Genomic DNA, 22045 nt, shown 5'->3' with positions numbered 1-22045 from the left:
AGTTAAGTAATCCTTTTGTCTTCCCTGTCCATTCAAATCCCTCAGTTTATTTTTATGTGTTTACAGTGGCTTGTAGCACATGACAAAAGCCTGGTTGTCACCTGGCTGCACGTAGGGCACAGACCGCCTGGCACAGTTGTTGCATCTCTGGACTAAATGGTTCTCTCTGGGCGTACCCCGAAGCTGCCCTTTTCTTTCCTCTCTAGTTCCCCCTTTCCCTCCAGATCCGAAGATTATTATCTTCTCTGCTCTACCTGTTTAACTGCTCTTCTGACTGTGTCCAAACTTAAATCTATAAAATGAATATCCCGCATTTTTAGATCAGATTATTTCACAAGACGTAGCAAGGAGACAAACTGCGAAACCACCAGAGATTTACTTGAGAGCAGCAACTTCTGCTGAAGAGCATCTGAGGCAATAACTTCAAACCAGCAGCAGCTGAACTGGGAAATCTGGCAATCCCCTGAGTTGCTTGGGGAGGGAAGGAAAGGAGACTGGAAAGTCACTCAGTGCTCTTTCTTGATGGTCATTGCATCTTCATGGGCTTCAACGAGACCTTGAATGTGTCTCCTGCTCCCCCTGCAGGTTTGTGATCCTTAGCAAGGGAGCAGCTCGAATTGTGTACAACTCTGAATTAGCAAACCCCGGTGTCTTGGAAATAAAAGACTGCACATATTCAAAAAAAGGAGCAAAATAAACCTACGTAGGCAATATTAATAGTGTTTGTGAACATCTGCTTCCCAATATTAATTTTGTTATGGCATAGGATTTTTATTAGGACCGTCTAAGCTTTTCAAAATTTCAAAACCGGTCTCGTGTTTAATGGCATTGATTCCCCCTAAACATCCAGAAACATTCTTTGAAGAACTGGATCTGCCACACGTATCTCAGCTGCTTGAGCCCTCCGGTGAGAGGTGTTTTGTGCAGGTAATGCACTGTCAGCCCGGGACACAGATTTTCCAACTCAGTTTCAGAGAAATTGCTTCACAGTTCTTTGCTGAGGTTGAGGGAAAGAGTGTGGTCAGCTGCTGCTCTCTTGACCCTCGGACATTTTAGCTACCAGACTGACCAGTTCCTGACAATGAGGTGGCTTGCGTGCCTAAGCTCATAACTAAGTCCAGACTGTGTGATCTCTTAAAAGCAGTATTCCTCCTGTGCCAAATTTGACAGTGCAAAGCTAGAAGAGTATCTCCAAGACGCTCATGTTAGAATTATTGAATATTAGCATAACAAAGCGTTTTTCTTCCCCCAAACTTGTTCTCGGAAGTGGCCAACCCCATTTTTCACTAAAACTTTCCAAAACAATCCAGCCTGAGGCAGAGACAAGGCATGGAAAATATAAGCTCCAGCAGTTAAAGGCTGACAAAGTAATAAACAACTGAAAGTAGGGCCTTATGATGGAAAGCGTTAGGGAACTTTAACTCTAGATGTCATTGCCAGCTTTGCTTATAATAAATGTGTCAGTAGCAATATGAAAAGATGTGTATAATAAGTTAAAGGAATGCTGTATTAACCTATTTTATGCAGCATGTCTGCCCGCACATTGCTTGCATCTCAATATTTTGGGAGAAAAGGATTTTTTTTTTCTGAATGTATTAATTTTCTAACTAAATGAACTGGGAAATTACAGCTTTTAGTGTAACAGTGACACCCTGTGGTCAGTAGTGATGGAGTTAACTCTGAAAAGTAGTGTTTTCTTTTGTGATGCATTAATCTTTAGCAAGAGCTGAGAGAAAAAGAAGCAGGAAGGAAATGCAGTTAACTTTCAGGGTTTTCCACAGAGAGATGTCCCATTTTATTGCCTTGTAAGTAGAAATTTATGCTTCTAATTGCTCAAATACTAAAATAATATTTCTTTACATACATTTGTTTTATTGAAATAAAGGGGGATGTCAAGCTTTGATTTTAGATAACGTGATAATGTAACTTGCGGAATGGTCTCTCTGGGCACATCCACCTCACAAAGCATTGCTGGCATAGTATTTTATATTTCTGTGGTTATCTCTATCTCTACAGGAGAAGGCATTTTTCCTGATGGCATACCAAGTAGTGCTGGGTAGCAGACTGATGCCAGAGAGACACAGTAATATGACAGTACCACCCCACACCAGGCATGCCAGCTAGGCACTGACAGGGCTGCAGGATTAAATAGTGTTAGTCTTGTGCTGCCTTTTGTGTGGACAACTTTTGACCTAACCTGTGTAGGTCCTCCTTTTACTTATTCCTCCCTTCCGTCTCCCTTCCTTGAACAAATGCCAAACTAATACAGTGATTCTACACGCACCTATCTTTAAGGCACTGTGGTACTGAACTTCACATGCTGTGGCCCCTAAACTTTGTGGGACGACAAATCTTCTCCTGTTTAATGCATACCTGGGATCCTCGATATTATGGTTTCAAAATCTCATAGTTTAAAAAAAATCCTAATTTATGAGAGACATGGTTTATAGCTTCTGATTTATACCTCATGCATCCCTGGAGTTACTGATGCTGACCTTGCCATTTTTAAGAGAGGGACAAAATTAAACTTCTGTCAGATGAAGCCACGTTTAAAGATCAGTAAGGAAGGAGACTGACTGTCCCAACAAGAAGTTATGGGGAGGTAGTAAAGCAAACTGAGGAACATGAAGCATTTATTATTCACTGGCAATAATGGTTTCCTGTTAAAACTGGCTATTTGACAAAGGTGATGAATTTAATTCCTTCCTCTCTCATTGGGGAATTAGGAAGTTAGCATGGGACAGGAACAAAAAGTCTTCTGCCTTCTCTAGAGAGTAAGATAAAGCTAGCCAAAGCTAAAGTTTGGAAGGTGTTCAGGAACCACTGTCAGGAATTTAGTGATTATCAAAACTCTGCAAGTGTCAAAAAAGATTGGAGCACTTAAGTTGTCCTGGAAGCCAAGCCATTGTTCACCCACGCACATGTCCCTGCGTAAGCAGCTCGGTGAGTGCTCGTCTAGGACATATGCTACAAAATAGCCGCAGTGCAACTTCTCATGAATCTCAGCACAATTTAGTGCCTGTCAGGAAGTGACGATGACACTGGCCTTTTTAAAGATCGCATATTGACAGTGAATGTTTTGCAAGCTCAGATTGGTGAAAGGCTTGAGTCTCATTATTTCCTGTAAAAGTCTGACAAATATTGGACGTGTGATGAAGGAAGAGGCCTTGTTTTACACATTATGTCAACTTTTAGCTTTTCTTTTAGAGCCTCTTATGCTTTTAATGGCTGCAAAAGCAAAACAGCTTCATAGCTGCTCAAACTTGCAGAGAAGTTATTTATTAGGTGCTATTTCAGACTCTGTGCTTGGACAGGCTGGGCTGTAATATTAACCTCCAAATTAGTTAGTAGTGCTGCTGAAGGATATTTTCCAACATCTGGTTTTAGCACTGTTAGAATGGAGCTTGGAGTATGGATTGTTTAAGTACTTTTTGAATGAGGCCACACTGGAGATGAACTGCAGTGATTCTGCACACAAATCAGAAAACACGTATTTGCCCATACCACAAGCAAGAGCAGACAGAGGCAGCTGAGCCTGCTGCTGAAATAGCAGTATGTTGCAGTAGACATCTTATCAGATGTGTTGTGAAGAGGACCTTAAAGGGCAATATCTTAAAGGCAGAGACACCCGCTCATTGCATATAAAGAGCACTGATTTGAAGACATGTCAGATTTGGAGGTCAGTCAGAGCTGCTGTATTATATACACCATGTCAAGAACTTATCTACAACTGGCTGAATGTTAAAATGGCAAATCCATCCTGATGCAGATACCATTATAGAGTGTCGTGGTTTAACCCCAGCTGGCAACTACGCACTACCCAGCTGCTCGCTCGCTCACCCCCGGTGGGATGGGGGAGAGAATCAGAAGAGTAAAAGTGAGAAAACTCATGGGCTGAGATAAAGACAGTTTAATAGGTAAAGCAAAAGCCGTGCATGCAACCAAAGCAGAACAAGGAATTCATCCACCACTTCCCATGGGCAGGCAGGTGTTCACCATCTCCAGGACAGCAGGGCTCCAGCACGCCTAACGGGGACTTGGGAAGAAAAATGCTGTCATTCTGAATGTCCCCCCCCTTCCTTCTTCTTCCCCCAGCTTTATATGCTGAGCATGACGTCCTATGGTCTGGAATATCCCTTGGGTCAGTCGGGTTCAGCTGTCCCAGCTGTGTCCCCGCCCAACTCCTTGTGCCCCCCCAGCCTCCTCGCTGGTGGGGTAAAAAGCAGAAAAGCCCTTGGCTCTGGGTAAGCACTGTTCAGGGGTAACTAAAACATCCCCGTGTTATCAACACTGTTTCCAGCACAAATCCAAAACAGAGCCCCACACTAGCTACTATGAAGAAAATGAACCCTGCCTCAGCCAGAACCAGCACATAGAGACATAAACATGTTTATACGCTGCTTCTGGGAAGTAATGGTTTAAGTGTCTTGTACTAGGATGAAAGCTGCCATACCAAGGATGTTACCAATATAAAGCTGTGGCTAGACTTTCTAATTTTTCTGTTTAGCCAGAATAGTCGATGGTTTAAAAGACAGAGCAGTTATCACTGTCCGTCATCTGGAGGTTACTGCTCTCACTGCTTACCCAGCAGATGACATCGTTTTTTATGCTCTTGCATGTATAATAAAATAAAATGACTGAGCTCACTCCAGCTTCCAGTGGAGGTAATTTGAATTAACTCAGAAGAGGCTACCTGAGAATACTAGGGTGTGCTTAGACAAAGATGTGTATTCCATGTTACCTTTATGTTGCTGTGGTATTCCCATACCTCTCCATGTATTCACAAACACTTTGAACAAACAATAATAAGCAACACGTACCCCAGTGTTATGAGATCTGCATTGCAAATGCAGAATTATAGTGGTATCACAAGTGTTTGTACAAGCATATCAAGAAATTACTATGTATATATATCCATTGCCTTTAGAAGACACACCCTTTTAATGCTGGCAGTATGTTGTTTCTTGTTTTTTCTCACAGTGAGAGCCCTGAGAAGCACTGAAGTAGGCTACTGATAGTAATACAGGTGACACTCCACAGGAGGAGGTTCTCCTGCCTTGAACTGGCAAACTTTTCTGGGTGTTTTCAGATGCCACTTTAATTGTCACTGATACAATTTAGTTGCTATTTTTCCCATTTTTGCACAAGGACAAGCCTTTCATGAGATAATTCACTGGGGTTAGAAAGTGACTGCTTGTAGGCTACGAAAGCTGTTTCTGAGTCTGTTGATCTTCCTTAGGAGTTGAAGAGCTGTGATGTACCTCAGCACATTATTTTCCTGTAGCTTTTATCCCCATTTAAATGTTACTGAAAGTAAGTACATCAAGAATAATACTCTAGCAGTTGTGACATAACCTGACAGCTGGTGGGAAGGTCCGTGAAGGACACTTTCTTCTACCTTTTCATCCCTGAAACAGTCGTTTCTGATGGAAATCTTAAAATCAACCTGGAAGAGCAGGCATGGTAGTGGGAGGCATGCTTGTATCATACCAGTACTTCTACCTATTAGTCTCCCTTTTCTCTTCCCCAGACCTTCACCGCACCGTAAGATTTTCCATTAAGAGGCCTTAGGTGTGTTTCTGCAGGGACACTTGTGAGCCCAACAGCTGCCACTGTGGAGCTTGAAGCAATGACTTCCAAAATAAATGCATGAATCTTACCAGCTAGTGCCAAAAGAGACAGAATTTCCAGTTGAAAGCTATCATAAATGCATATCCTCTGTGTACTGGACACAGATGTGTTGTATAACACGTTTTCTGACCGGTGGGTTACGCAAACAAAGTGTGTGATAAGTGACTGAAATGTGAAACATGTAATTTGGTGATTCACTCCATAATTCACAGATTAGTGAGCTTTAAAGTACAATATCCCTTCTTAAGAGAGTCTCAATGTGTGAGCAATATTAAACAGTACTGTCTTGCTTGTCACAGTTATGCACCTCAGCTTCTTTGAGGTCTTTATTACAGGCTTTGAGCAGCTACCTAGCTGTGCTGGTTTTGACTGGGATACAGCACAAGAACAAAAAATTTATTTACATGGTCGTTTCGTGATGTCTAATAAAGAGGAAAGAAAATGAAATGAGAAGAGAGAAAATGCTAGGAGGGAAGTTCTTTTGGAAGAATAGCCATTAATATAAAACACATTTGAGAGGCTAGATATCCCTAAATCTTGTGGATGACATGTAAATCAGATGCTAATATTAAAACTTTCACCTTGCAAAGACATATATATATATATATGCTTAGAATTACACATTTGAATAAACATATTGATTGTATTTGGTTGCATGTAAGCCTTTGCAGGAATAGATGCAGGCTACTTAAAAACAACATGTAGAGAGATAAAGAGAGAAAAGACATAAAACTCTGTTTCGCTCTAAACCAGCAATCATCTTATCTGACAAAATCACATGTAATGGACCATTAGTTCTCTGTTCCACATCCTGTGTTTGAAGAGTCTTACCTTATAAAGATGTCGGGACTAATGCCGTTGAAGGAATTTCCTCTGAGAAACACATCCATTCTTGGAGAAATGTGTATTTTATCCATGGTAACTAATATGTATAGCCTGCTATTTATGAATAATTATAAATAATACTCTGTGCTGATGTTGCATTTTTGTGTTGCTGTCTTCCAGATGGGAGTTGCTGTAGTGGATTCATCGGTTGCAGGACTGGGTGGTTGTCCCTATGCAAGAGGTGCTACTGGAAATGTAGCCACGGAGGATGTGATATACATGCTTAATGGTCTGGGTATCAATACAGTAAGATATTTTTACTTTCTACTTAAGACTTTAAGGAAAACAAAAATATTTTTCTGGAAAAGATACGTTACATACCTGACAATTACTTGTGCTGTACAATAAAATATTGGGAGCAAATAGTAGTTTTTGCAAACTCAGTGCTTTAACATGGCTTGACTCATAACATGAATGATGTTGTCTTCACTAGCAATTTAGAGTTGAACTTGTTTGCATATTTGACAGGAATTTGAATAACCACCCTCTCCCTACCTGGAGCTATGAGGAGCTCAGTAGCAACTGCTTTGAGTCACTGTTCTGCCTCAGTAGCCACAAAAAAATCACTGCTATAGACATTGCCCCAGAAGGCTGATCAGCTCTACAGTGGAAAGACTGAGCGGATGTCGTGGTTTAACCCCAGCCAGCAACTGAGCACCACGCAGCCGCTCACTCACTCCCCCCCATCCAGTGGGATGGGGGAGAAAATCGGGAAAAGAAGTAAAACTCCTGGGTTGAGATAAGAACGGTTTAATAGAACAGAAAAGAAGAAACTAATAATGATAATGATAACACTAATAAAATGACAACAGTAGTAATAAAAGGATTGAAATGTACAAATGATGCGCAGGGCAATTGCTCACCACCCGCCGACCGACACCCAGCCAGTCCCCGAGCGGCGATTCCCTGCCCCCCCACTTCCCAGTTCCTAAACTAGATGGGACGTCCCATGGTATGGAATACACTGTTGGCCAGTTTGGGTCAGGTGCCCTGGCTGGGCATGAGAAGCTGAAAAATCCTTGACTCTAGTCTAAACAGTACTGAGCAACAACTGAAAACATCAGTGTTATCAACATTCTTCACATACTGAACTCAAAACACAGCACTGTACCAGCTACTAGGAAGACAGTTAACTCTATGCCAGCTGAAACCAGGACAGCAGACCTCAGCTTTTTTCACAGAGCTTTGGATTTGGTTCATAGTGCTTATTAATTTTTTGTCAATTTTTATGACTTCAAAGTAGAAAAAAATTGTGGTGTTTGGAGACCAAGCACAGGGCATTCCTATTTCTCAGGTATCCACTTAATATATTTCTAAATTGTACAAACTCTGTTGCTGGCTAGCAGGCTTCAGAGTCATTTTTATTTCCATCTGTGTTCTTGGAGGAGAGAGCAAAGCAGCTTATCCACACTGAGCTGCACTTTAATGAACCTTTCCAGTGAGCATCCAGACTTGAAGAGCACACGTTCAGTATCCCTGGCTTGGCTGACATGTTAATTATTCTGTATTCCTGGAAATCAAGTAATGCTGCCTTCTTCAAAAAACATGCTTTTTGGTCTTCCTGTTGGTCATCATTGTTCTGGAAATGTGGCATAATGAGTTTGTTCTAACTCAAGCAATACAATGACTTTACCTTCAACTTAGACGTAGACTTTGAGAGTCAAGCTCAAAGGACAACGTATAAAGAGCTGCCAAACCTGCAATGTGTGTAGTTTGTATTTAAACTACTGCAGAAAGAAATTGAAAGGCCTGATGTCTGAAATACAATGATCTGAGTTACTAGGGAGCTTATTACTTGTCTCTCGGTTGCGGTTCAGTGTGGTACACATGCTGATGGAGTTCCTTGACATAAAAGGATCATGGAACTTGTTTCTGAGTTGTACATACCCTGAGCGCTGTTCCATCATATTCAGTACCTGACAGAGTTGTCCTGGTTTTGGCTGGGATAGAGTTAATTGTCTTCCTAGTAGCTGGTACAGCGCTATGTTTTGGGTTCAGTATGAGAAGAATGTTGATAACACTGATGTTTTCAGTTGTTGCTAAGTAGTGTTTAGACTGAAGTCAAGGATTTTTCAGCTTCTCATGCCCAGCCAGCGAGAAAGCTGGAGGGGCACAAGAAGTTGGGACGGAACACAGCCAGGGCAGCTGACCCAAAGTGGCCAAAGGGGTATTCCATACCATGTGACGTCACATCTAGTATAGGAACTGGGGGGAGTGGGGGCGGGGAATCGCTGCTCGGGAGCTAACTGGGTGTCGATCAGTGGGTGGCGAGCAATTGCACTGCGCATCATTTGTACATTCCAATCCTTTTATTATTGCTGTTGTCATTTTATTAGTGTTATCATTATCATTATTAGTTTCTTCTTTTCTGTTCTGTTAAACTGTTCTTATCTCAACGCACAAGTTTTACTTCTTTTCCCGATTTTCTCCCCCATCCCACTGGATGGGGGGGGAGTGAGTGAGCGGCTGCGTGGTGCTGAGTTGCTGGCTGGGGTTAAACCACGACAAGAGTTCACTGTAATGTTTATCTGGTTTCATGTGCTTCTTAGATTGGTCTGGATAGACGTCAGATCCCTGTTTAGAAAAGGTTTAATCCAAGTGTCTGTTGTACAAGTGGACTCCATTTTGAACTGTTCATATGTGCTTTGGGATAGCTTTTTTCAGGAAGAAGGTGTTTATTCTTTTGAAACAACACAATCCTTTGGAATACAGAGTAGAAATCATGCATTCCACTTTACATTGCTGCGCACTTTAGACTTAGGCTTTCCATGTAGTCTTTCCTTGGCCAAAATACACATTGACTTTTCCAACTAACTCATAGCAAAATGAATCAATTAAATAAAAATAGTCTGATTAAATGAAATATACCTTGTTCCAGGCTTTCTGGTAAGATTTATTAATCTTCTAATGATCAGGTGTCCAAGCAGGAATCTAGCTTGTCCTAAAGGTTGATACCAAGTCCCATGGAGGTAAGGATCTCACCATCAAACATTTAGTTCTTCCTTTTTAAAATATACAATAGCAAAACACAAGACTTTGCTCCTTGACCCTTTTCTGGCCCATTAAGAAAAGAGTAGTTTACTGGATGAGAGACATGGACCCTCAAAATTACTACCTTACTATATAAGCTTTGGTCTTTGCAGCGCTCGTTGGTTTAGGTACCATGGCTAATTCTGTAAAATCATTATTGCAAAAATCTATTAATATGTCCCTTTTTGTATAATGGCACAAAATAAAATTATAATTACTAATGCTGTCCATTTGCAAGGAGTGCTTTCTCATGTTCCTCTAAGCTATGCACTAAAGCTTTCATTTTGTTGACTGAAGTCACTTAAAGTGTCAACCAAAGGATGGACGGTTTTTAAGCGTACATTATTGAGTTCAGATTGACTAGATACGTCAAAATAATGATTGGTGATTGTTCTATACTGTTCTTCAGAACACATAACCACGAAGTGATGTGTGAATTGAATCTCTAGTGGGATAAATGTGAAATAATTTTCTAGGAGAGCCCATCTACAAAGAGATGTATTGGTTGTACCATGGTAATGGATAGATAATTATGTCATAGATCATTAATGCTTATGAAACTTTGTAGGGAGACATGTACTTTCTATAAAAACAGTTTCTGTATGGTTCCTATGTAATTACAGGAATAGTACTTGTGCTTATGATGCCTTCAAAGTGCTTGGCAAACAATAAGCCTTTCTGAGAAGCAGCTAAGTACTGTTAGCCTCACATTACTGACACCGAAACCGAAGTTCAGAGAGATAATAGACTTGATATTTATGAATGCTGAATGAGAACTGATTAATTGAAGTCAATGTGAGTTAAAGGACTTTGCCTTCTGGCAGAAGCTTTTCTGACTTAAGGCACTTACCCAAGTTCACAGAGACTATTGGAGGTACTTGTCTTCGTGTTCCATGATTTCATTCTTTGGTGTCAAGGAATAATTCTGGATATACAGAGTGCTTACCAAGTACACTTATCCGAAGACATATTATTTTGACTCAACAACCTTACAAACACCTGTCGCTACTCTTTTCCCATCCCCATCTGTGAGTCATGCTTGTGAATGCTGGGTTGTGCCTTCACGGTAATCCTCTTTGGTTCACAACACTTTCATAAGACAGACAATTTAAAAGGCAGAGATGCTTGTATTCCATTTAATGAATGTGAACTGTGAACATATGTATCTTATCAACACATATCACATTATGCAGTGTTACAGTGCTGAAAATGTGAATTTTGTATAGTTTGGGGTTTTTATTTTGCCATCTTCCATAATCTAACTACCAAGTATGTCTCTGGCAGTATGTTTCTCATTTCTTCCTAGTAAAAAACCACAGATGCTCTAAAAATTTTTTAGATTACATTATGTGCAATAGCACTCTACAAACTAAACCTAAGTAATGACCAATAAGCAGAATAAGCTGAAATCACCCTTGTTATAACTGTATTAAAACGAGACAGTTATAAAAGGATGTCTTTCAACATTATGTTTTAAATGGTGCTAAATATTAGACCTGATTAGAAACTTTGAAGCATTTTTTTTCCAAATTAAAAATGTTTTTGATTACATTTCCATGAAGCAATTTCTATTCTCATTAAGATTTTTAGCCCAATTCCAAGAATGAAAAAGGCAATGCTTGCCATAGAACATGGAAATAAGTGGTAGATCCAATTAAAGGATTAAGCATCTAAATCAGGTCTTGGTCTGAACTTTCGTGCATAAATCTGTAAGTGTTATGAAAGTGTATTTCTGGTGCAATACATCTTGTACTCTTTAATGTCAAGTGACACACTTCTCCCAGTTTTATTTGACTGCTCAGTGTTTTGGTAGTTCAAAGTCTCCTTTCACATCCCTTCTCCAGGAACTTTACTGGCTTCTAAATTCCAACTCTGGAGCAAGTAATTACATCACTTAAATGATCTAACTCTCAAACTTTTACTATACGTGAGTAATCCAGGAGACTAATACTGAAGTATTTTTTTCCTCTTTAATCAGTGATCTGATTCCATTTTAGCAATCAAACGGTACTGATCTGTATCTTACGTTAGTTAAAAAACAGTTGGTTGCTTAAGGAATGTTTTTTTAGCATGGGCAGATCAAACAGCTGAGCTGCAATTTTTTGCTCAGTTGTGCTAGCAATGTAGATTGTAATTTTGCATTGAAAGGAACTTCGTCAAGAAGCAGATTATGTTTATTCAAGAGAATGCAGGATCCTGTTTCTCACTGAACTCAGTTGCCGGTACAAGTGTGTTTCCTCCATTTTCCTGAGCTGCAAATGGGATACTTACAAGCATGAAGTTTCTTAGCATTGGGTGATAAATAACTACAGCACATATGTAGACACTATATTTTTTTTCCCACTTCTTCTAGTTGTTATTCCAGTTCTTTATTACAGATTATTTTGAGTTTGAAAGACATTACTCAAGTATTTGGTCTACTGCTGTCAGGATAAGAAATCACTCTCAAAGCAGTAGAACCTTCGAAACAACTGGAAGCTGTGACTATCGTGTAAGTCACTGTAACTCTACTAGTATCCATTACCGACCTATGACATGAATCAGGCCCTTGGTTTGCAAAAATTAGACACTGGAGCAAAAAAACTTGGGAGTTTAAGCATTTTAAACATGTGCATTTATCATTCTTAACATTTTTCACCTCTTTTTTAGGGAGTGAATCTTTATACAGTGATGGAAGCTGGAAACTTCATCTGTACAGCTTTGAACAAGAAAACAAACTCAAAGGTTGCACAAGCTTCCTTCAATACTGGAACTATCAGTTAAATGGAATTTTTTTGCAGCTTAATTACATTTGTCATCTGCCTTGACCAAGGACATTTATATCAAGAAAACAAATACAAGAAAACCATTTCAGCAAAGAACCAAAATAGAATGCATATATAACTTTTTGTTATGGGAAGAGTTATTGTACTGTACTGTCTTGTAAAGAATTGTCTGATTTGTAAGTAAGAAATAAATGACTAGTACAGAACCCTGTGCTTAATGCTTCTACAGATGAGAAAAATGTACAAACACTAGGACATTTTAGCATGTTTTGAATTGAATTTTAGGTTTTTTCAGGAAAACTGGATAGAAGCAGCGAATACATGGTTAATTTTTAGTCAAGATGACTTTTAGAACAGTACAAATATTTGCAGTAGTTCAGGAGATCCCACACTGTGTGTGGCCATTCTATTATGTGTTTTATTTATCTGAGTCTTTACTTTTCATTTGTCAAGTCAGTTGTGTTATGAACATGGAGCCAAATCTGAATTCACCATAAGAATTTTTTAGCAATAGCACTTTTTAATTTCTGTTGTGTTTAACATCTGTTAAGTTATGGATGACTTTATCTTGTTCCAAAACCTTGTGGTGAATGGCAGTCTGCCAGGTCCTCCACATCTAATGTAAATTTCCTTATTTGTTACATATGTTAAATGTGTTGTAGTTGCTTTTCTTTCCTCAACTGTATTAAAACCTAATTATATGAAGCAATTAAAAATTGGCAAGGTTTTCAACCATCATTCAGGGTGGCAGTAGTGTAGAAGGGGCTAAATTTTTGTGCAAGGTCTCATCAAACAATTTGATTTTTTATTCTACAGTCTATGAACTGACATTCTCACTTAGAAGTCACGAGTTTTTGAGGATAATAATATTCTGCTGGACTAGCTTACACGAAGGGAACCACTTACAACTTGTCTCTGTGCTCTGCTGATAGTGATACTGTTCTTTTAAATGTCTTAGTTCAGCAAGATGCCAGTGAACTGCACTGTCATTTTTAGATCAATAATGGACAAATTCAAAGAAGAGCCTTAATCTATCTAAAAACTGTTCAAATCTGCCATGAAAATATTGACATTTTTTCAGTCTGAAATGTCGGTACTGTTATTGGTTGGTTGTGTAGGATCCTTCTGTAATTCTCTGTGTACGTAACCTTGATCTATATTTTTTTTCTGAACATAGCCTGTTAACATGAAAATCTAAAATCCACGACTATGATCTTTTTCCATATTCTCCATTTTCCTCCAAAATGTGAAAAGTTGGGAAAAGGTAAGATGAACGAAAGTGAAAGATAACATGTAAAGAATGAAAAGGCTGAATCATTTTTGTCTGGAACTCAACTCTGCCAAGTTACAGCTGAGTCTCAGTTTGCCTTTGAAATTCTGAAGTGAACTTTTTCTGAGATCTTTTAGCCAGTATTGTAGTTTAGAATTGTTCAGAGCTTAAGAAAGTCAAACTTTGCATGCCAGGTATCTCAAAGCTATAAATCTGATATAAAACCTCTGTCCTGTTTATGCTGTAATGATAGTCAAAACTAATATAAACTACATGGTTTCACTCTTCTCATGGTGTCAGAGAAGACACAAAGAAATGCATTCAGGTGAGAAGGAAATATCTTGCCTATCAATCCAAAATATTAAACTGCACCCCTCACCGCGGTATCTAGTAAGCAGACTTTCAAGTGCTCCTAAAGATGTGAACACCCTGATTTGCTTGGCCTGCTCTGGGTGCATAGTTGGATCACCACAGAAAATGCTCTGTCCTCATTTTCCCCTGTTTCAGCTGGGGCTTTGTTATTTAGCAGCCACTGTGGCTCATGTATCAAAACACAAACTCGAATAAAACCAGGTCTTGAACGATTCACAGATGTCAAAATTCTGTAATGGATTATATCCAATGAAGAAGTGAGAAATCTGCAGCAATACTTAGGCTGTACTTAGTCTTAAGATTAGTAGTTAAGCCTAAACAAGGTACCTGAATTGACATCCTAAAGCCTCCCTAGTTCAGGTGCCATTTACCCCTGAAGGTGACTCACCACACTGTAATACTTTCCTGTTTAACAGTAAAATTTCCTCTACAGTTTGCTTCTGTGCAGGCACAGAGTTAGCTCATTTTGAGCTAAAGTATGCAGTTCTCATGTTGGGCCTGATGGTTTTCCTTCTACCCAAGATGCTGTGAGCATTTTTAAGCAACATGAGCAAGATGGAGATTCTCAAAGAATGAAAGTGAAGTCACCCCTTGAAAATAAAGTAGTTGTGATGCAAGCCACCTTTTAAATACTAGCCTGAATGTTGGACTAAACAATTGATCTGAGATTAGCTTGCTACTCAGCCTGGGGAGATTGAAATGCACATTTTTTGGCATCCTAATCAATGGATCTGACCATCTGGCTGTATACAGAACTGAAAAAGAATGCACTTGCTAGTAAATCGGGATGAAGTTGTGCCACTGGCTAGGATGGAATTCAAAATTCCTGAGACCAGGAAGATCACAAGAAAAAAAGTCTCTGCAACAGATAAGGGTTTTTTTTCCTTGAAGATGCTGGTGAGGGCTTCAACTGTAGGCCAAGTCAGGAACTGAACTAACTGACACTGTCTGCTTTTTTCTAAGTATGCTAGCTACAACATCTTAGATAAAGTGGTTACACTACTACCTGCGTAGAACATGGACTATAGAATAAAAGAGCTAGCTCTGCTCGGTTCTGTGGGAGTTCTAGACATCTATGTTCCTAATTGTCATGAAGGATTGCTAACTTGGCACTAGGAGACCCTTACCCTCTGGCGGATTTTTCAGATAGTGCCCCTGTGCATAGTGCATCCTAGGCTTCTCAGCATATGGGCTGTTCAGTTTGCAGTTCTAAGGCTCTTAACTCTCCCCATGCACTGAAACAGGCTACCTATTAAATCATGGGGATGAACAACCCAAAATGCCTCAGTTCTTTATTGGGTCTGTTGTAGAAACTACTTGGGAGCTTGTGGAGAGCCTTAAATGCAGGTCTGTTATTCTATAACGATGTGAGCATTGGAAGATGAGCAGTGACATCTGGGGCCCATTCTTTACCTGCATGTTAAGCTTCAACCACATAGTGAGTTATAGTAATCCGGGGTGGAGGTCACAGACAAATAGATTGTTTGTCAGGATCGTTACAAGGGAGGAAGAAACATAGAGCCAGATTCAAAAAACCCCAATGTTTATATGCCAAAAGTGCCACCTGGGGTGCATTTAGGCCTGTGGGTCCAGGTGAGCACTCCCCATAAAATCCTTCTTTCCTTGTAGTGTGACTGAGAATCCTGAGACATCTCATGTTCTTGCTACTAAAATTTGTTGGGCACATGAAGTGCTGCTGTTCTGCTTTCCTGGGCTGGCATCATTTTGACTGTGCAGAGCATTTTAATGCCTAATCTTTGGCTTCACAAAATAAGCATATATTGCCCTTAAGGTCAAGGGCTAATCCAGTAGCTATGCCATGGGCATGCATCACTCACACAGGCAGCCTTGACTTCAGCATATGATAAAGCAGCTGAGGCTACATCCTTTCAAAAACATGGCAAGTCATGGGATGGTGCCACTGCTCTCCAGTGCTTCTCGCTTCCTAAATCTTTATGCTTATATTCAGAGTGACCCATCGCTAGTGGTGCCTGCTCTTTTAGTCCCTGTCAGTGTCCCCCACCGAGTACATCGCTGGCACTTCATCCTGAAGTAACTCTCTGGCTATGGAGGGTTTGCAGCCAGGTGTTTGGCTTCCATAAGCAGGTGTTCTTATTACTACGTCATTATAAAAATTATATGTATATATATATTTGTTGAAAGGTATCAAGAAAAAGCAACAGAGCGCTGAATATCATGAGCACAGTGTTGGAATGAGGGGACACACTGTCTCCCTGTTTTGCTGATGGTCCTCTAAATGCTGAAAAGGGGATAGTGTAAACTCTGAGAGCACGCAGGAGAGAAGAAGTAGTTACTGACTGCCCTCGCCAAGTCTTGTTGGAGACAAATTAGATGTACCCAGATACTTACTTCTGTGCTTTGGAGACAAATTAGATGTACCAAGATACTTACTTCTGTGCTTTGGAGACTTTCTTCTGTAGCTCTCTGTATCAAAGTCACTGCAGAGATCTCACAGAACAACGTGGAGATCATCTTACTTGTGCTACGACCACGGAATATGTGAACTGGAGTTCCCAGGGCAGTCTTTGGTCTGTGCACTGGTCTGAACCTGTGAAGGTTCAACAGCTGACCAATGTCATATTGCTGGAATTTTCTTTAATAGTTTCACAGTAGTTTTTCTTTTTCCCGTGCTGTTGGGAATAACTAGAAAGTGAAATATTGGCTTCTTTGGCTGGTCAAGATATTGTGTTGTTCTAAAGGCATGGCTGGTGTGCTTTATTGGAGGAGAAGTTGATCAATTCCGTTAGTAATGGGCCTAATTGTTCTTCAGTGCCTTTCGCAAGACAGCAATGACATGGATCCCATACATGGATAGTGGTAATTTCTTCCAGCAGCAGCTTGCTTTGTAGTTTAAACTTCTGTGTATTACAGCAACTTGGCTCTGGACCAGCACTTTAATGTTTCATTTTCATGTATAACCAGAGTTTATGGAAATAAGAAGTGAATAGTCTGGTCTTGTGAATAAGTCCAGAGAGGCTTTGGCTAATTTTCCTTTCTTAATAGCATCATTTGAGTTCATAAAACTTTTATTATTGTAATAAGGAGTCACAAAATGAAGACTGCAGGTCTGTGAGGTAAAATTCCTATGTTTGGGATCAGTGCTGTTGAAATGAAATAACACTTGTCCAAAGAGCTAGTGTGAATGTCTAAGATCTGCCTATTTTTTCAGAGTTATTTTTAAGGGGTAGAAATATTGTTTAGTTCCTGTGATACCTGGAAATGAGTATTCTTTGCCACTGAATGTTTCTATGATTTCTCAGACTGCCTTAAGTTCTCTTTATTGATTGTGAAATGTCTAGAGAACTGACTAAACAGAAGAATCATTCTGGAGAAGTGAATGAAAGATGCTTGCTTTCCAGTTCTTGACTTGCTGATCGATGCTTTTCTTTTGTTATATTTTTGAAGATAATTTTTCTCTGTGGTCCTGCTCTAATGCAATGTTGATCTACTTTGCTGCAATAACACAGCAGGCAGAAGGACTATGGCCAAAGTCAACTTGGCCCTTTGAAACCAATGTCAATGAGATGATATGTTTGTTAAGGAATTGTCATGTACCCTCTTGGTTTTATGCATTAGTGATTTTGCAATGTGTTGTTAAAGCTGAAATAAAATCTGTCTCAGTGTTTACCGAAACTGATATGCTCATGTATTATGCCAGTTTCAGCAGCTCTGACTAACCAGCTCACACATACGGCATTAGCAAATATAAGCTGTCACTCTGACATGTACGCCCGTGTTGACTTTGTTACCTCGTAATCCATTTGGAGTGCATTTTCTTAGGATTACCTTTTTATCAGTTGTTCCTGAGTGCTTTTATAGCTGACAAATCTCTTCTAAGTTACTAGGGAAACATTTCTTCCCTCCATTAACTAAACATTAAAAGCTACAGTCAGGACTGGGGGTAGGAGTCAAAAAATTCAATGAGGCATTATCTAACTTCATATGTTCCATTGCAGAGTAGAACTCTGTGCCCTCTAAGTGATGTCTAAGACCGCCTACACACTTCATGGGAGACTGAACGACTTCAGCATGTGGTCTGAAACATCAGCATGTTGATCAGGGAACCTTCTTGGAAAAGTCAACAGTAAAATTCCCTACCCCATTCTACCGTTGAAGTGTGAAGTGCCTCAACATGAGATGCAGTTAGTTATCTTCACCAGCTTGAATCCAACAGTTAGTATTTTCCCTTGTGGAAGACACCCCCGGTAATTTTTTTGAAAGAACTGAATGGTGTTCACTCTTTTAAGGCACCATCTTGGGGATGGTGTTGGTGCTGCTTCCATCCATCTTCTGAGTTATTAGCTTGATTTGACGTCTAGCTCAGAGTACCGGGATGCGATTCCCACAACAGCCTGAAAAGGCCGAGTCCACGCCGGTCTCTCCAAGCAGCCCATTCTCTCACCTCACAAACAGGTGAGACAGCTGAGGAAAATCTTCCTTTTGAAGAATTCAAGACTTACTGTGGCAAGACAGGAGGAGTCTTGGACTTTACAGCCTTGTAGCTTCAATACGGCATAAGGAACAGCTAGTTCTGCGTACTTGTCTCAAAAACTCTTTACTCATTTAATTTGAAACAATCTTTAGATGAACTGTGTAAACAAACTTGAAAGAAAAAACTGGAACACAGTATTCCCCCTTTCAAATGAGAGTGCTGTAAGGCTAAAATTTATGCTTTCTCCCTCTAGCCCAGTCTTCATTTCTTCACTTTGCAATGTCCTACCTCCAGTGGAAGGGGGATGAATGCCACGTCCTTACCCAAAATTATCTGTGTCCTGGGCATCCCAAATCATCAATGAGACTTAATTTTCCTCAGCTGGGAATTAGGTGCAGATGTCTCACTTCAGGAGGAAAGATTTTAATGATGAAGCTCTTACAAAGGTACTACTTCTTCCGTCACAAAACTGTTCATGAAGCAGTTAAGAGTCTAATCATGATCACTTGAATACAGATCATCCCAGCGGAAATTAATTTATTTAATAATGAACTCCTAGATACAGTTGACAGAATACAGTGTCACTAGGAAATAGAAATCAAAAGACTACATTTTACATATATAATGGAGGAAATGTACTTCTCCACCAAGCACTGAAGTCAGCTCTAATGAAGAGAGCCTGTAAAATTACAGAAGCAACACAATAGCCACTAAATATCTTGCTGGCTTTCAGAGTAACTCACATACTTACCCTCAGTTTCAAATACATTTTACATACTGTGATGGGTTGACCCTGGCTGGACGCCAGGTGCCCACCAAAGCCGTTCTATCACTCCCCCATCCTCAGCTGGACAGGGGAGAGAAAAATATAACAAAAAACTTGCAGGTCGAGATAAGGACAGGAGAGATCATTCACTAATTACCATCACGGGCAAAACAGACTCAGCTTAGGGAAAATTAGCTCAATTTATTACAAATCAGCCAGAGTAAGGTAAATGAGAAATAAAACGAAATCTCAGAACACCTTCCCTCCACCCCTCCCTTCTTCCCGGGCACAACTTCACTCCCGGATTTCTCCACCAAGCCCCCCCAGCGGCACAAGGGGGACAGGGATGGGGTTTACGGTCATCACATGTTATTTTCTGCCGCTTCACCTCCTCAGGGCGAGGGCTCATCACACTCTTCCCCTGCTCCAGCGTGGGGTCCCACCCACGGGAGACAGTCCTCCATGAACTTCTCCAACGTGGGCCATTCCCACGGGCTGCAGTTCTTCACAAACTGCTCCAGTGTGGGTCCCTTCCATGGGCTGCAGTCCTTCAGGTACAGACTGTTCCAGGATGGGTCCCCCACGGGGTCACAAGTCCTGCCAGAAGCCTCCTTCAGGAACCCACCTGCTCCGGTGTGGGGTCCTCCCCGGGCTGCAGGTGGAGATCTGCCCCACCGTGGACCTCCCTGGGCTGCAGGGGGACAGCCTGCCTCACCAGGGTCTTCACCACGGGCTGCAGGGGAATCTTCGCTCCGGCGCCTGGAGCATCTCCTCCCCCTCCTTCTTCACTGACCTTGGTGTCCGCAGGCTTGTTTCTCCTACATGTTCTCACTCCTCTCTCCGGTGGCTATTTTCTCCCCGTCCCAACTTTTTTTCCTTCTTAAAAATGTTATCACAGAGGCGTTACCACTATCACTGATTGGCTCGGCCTTGGCCGGCGGCGGGTCCGTCTTAGAGCCAGCTGGTATGGGCTCGCTCTCTCTCGAACACAGGGGAAGCTTCCAACAGCTTCTTACAGGAGCCACCCCTGTAACCCCCCCCGCTACCAAACCCTTGCCACATAAAACCAATACACATACTTGTGTGTGTGTGTCTAAGCACATACATGAGTAGAGTTCCTGGTATCTAAATGATAGTTAGAAAACAAAAAGTTTATAAGACAGAAAGTCACAGGAGATGTTTTTATGATTGAGGTTTAGTTAAATCTGAATGTAAACGGATCTCTTCAAATTTTGTGACACAGAGGGTTCAGCATTGCATCATTTTTTTTTGAAGTCAGACTGAAGACCAACACAGGGTTCACTTCATATGTATATTTCCTATATAAAGAAATGTTTTTATCCAGCACTGATGAGAACATATTCTCAACAGTTTTTTCAGTTTGAACTTTTTCCTCTTCACAGTTTTAAGATGAAGAATATAATATACTACTTTCAAAGTACCTACTTGGGGGGAGGTAAACTAAATGCTGCAAATTGCTGGACCGGTAAAGGAAATTGTTTTGATTAACAAACTAACCAACTTTGCACTTTTCTGTTGTATTTTTGTATAAAGGGTAATTTAGTAATGAGATAGCATTTGATTGCAAAACAAGAAGGAATTTTTGGTTTTATGCAGATCCTAAAGAAAAAGAAAATTGATGTTGTAATTATTGTTAAAAATTTCTAAAACTCTCCCCAGTATAACAGCACACTTAAGATTTTGCTCTCACTCTAAATCATTTCACAAGCTACCAAAGCCAGAAGCAAAAGTCACACTGAAGAGTAGAGATTCCTGTTCCTCTGATCACATCATAAATTTCTAGCCCTAGTTCTGAATCAGTCATGGTCAAAACGAGCTGAATTCAGTGGAACCAGCAGTTCATTCCTGATACTGTTTGTTGTGTGAGTTACATTTAGTGGGAATTCAGACAAAATACAAATTAATCAAATTCCAAATAAAATGAAGTCATCAGATGCTATCATAACTAGACAATACATATGGTACTCATGGTTACAGTTGTTTAAGAAATGCCAGTCCATTACCCTGAGCTGACCAGAACCAGATCGTTACAAAGATATAACAAAGACAACTGATTGCTAGTAAATAGAAGCTTAAATCTAGCAAAACAACTCAGCTACAGGGAGAAATCCAGAACTCATAGCCAGAAAGTGGGATCGAGAGTGGTGTGTTAGGGACCATGACTCCCAGTACAGTGCACGGGAGGAATTTGGCACTTTGGGTATTGCCTAGAGACAATGAATAGGAAACAGATAATGAGAAGGGTTGTAACTTCTCCCTCGAGAAGTAGGCACTTCAGCCCCAAGCAAGTCTCTCCACTGGGCGTTCAGACCACAAAATGCTTTCTGAAATTACTGTATTCAAATTGTCAGGGCTCACTCATTTCTCTTTGAAGTATATTGGAGGAGAAAGAAAGAACAGTTTCAGCAACAACATAGTGGGGTCAAACCATCAGCCCAGGTAGTCAGAGTTTAATTCCTCTTCGTTCTGAAAGGGCTTGTAGTCCTGATCTCTTCCTACCCCACAAGTACTCCACCATGAAACCACAGGCAGCCTACCTGCGGCTGCTGCCTTACAAATACCGCACCAGCTACTTGGTACCTGAGAACCTAGTGTACAAAACTGCCACAGATGTACTTTTTAAGAGCTCTCTGACACGTTTCTGAGTGGATTTTTTTTTTTTTTTTTTTTTTACTTTCCACCAGATGAGTTCAGATCAGAAGGGTGGGTTTTAAAGATTGCCGCTGCGAGGCAGATTCATGCTGATACAGCATTTATACCATTGTCATTTGCATCTAAAGGGGTAGGAAATGTGCAGCTCAGGACAGATCTGTGACTCTACACAAATGAGAGAGAATACAGTTTTGTTTTGG

General features: G+C 40.5%; 1 protein-coding gene across 4 annotated transcripts in view; it reads left to right on the top strand.

Annotated features, from left to right (window-relative positions):
* HMGCLL1 (3-hydroxy-3-methylglutaryl-CoA lyase like 1) overlaps positions 1 to 17607 on the top strand; it is an 87850-nt gene extending 70243 nt beyond the window's left edge. For all 4 annotated transcript variants that reach the window (XM_069805982.1, XM_069805979.1, XM_069805980.1 and 1 more), the window contains 2 exons: positions 6637 to 6762; positions 12196 to 17607. In XM_069805982.1, the coding sequence (XP_069662083.1) occupies positions 6637 to 6762; positions 12196 to 12309 (240 nt within the window). In that variant the 3' untranslated portion in view covers positions 12310 to 17607. The remainder of the gene's footprint in view (positions 1 to 6636; positions 6763 to 12195) is intronic.
* The last annotated feature ends 4438 nt before the right edge of the window (positions 17608 to 22045 follow it).

This window comes from Haliaeetus albicilla, chromosome 18, assembly GCF_947461875.1.
Source record: "Haliaeetus albicilla chromosome 18, bHalAlb1.1, whole genome shotgun sequence".
Taxonomy (NCBI): Eukaryota; Metazoa; Chordata; class Aves; order Accipitriformes; family Accipitridae; genus Haliaeetus; species Haliaeetus albicilla.
The sequence above is the reverse complement of the archived record's forward strand: the minus strand, read 5'-3'. Positions and strand labels throughout refer to the sequence as shown.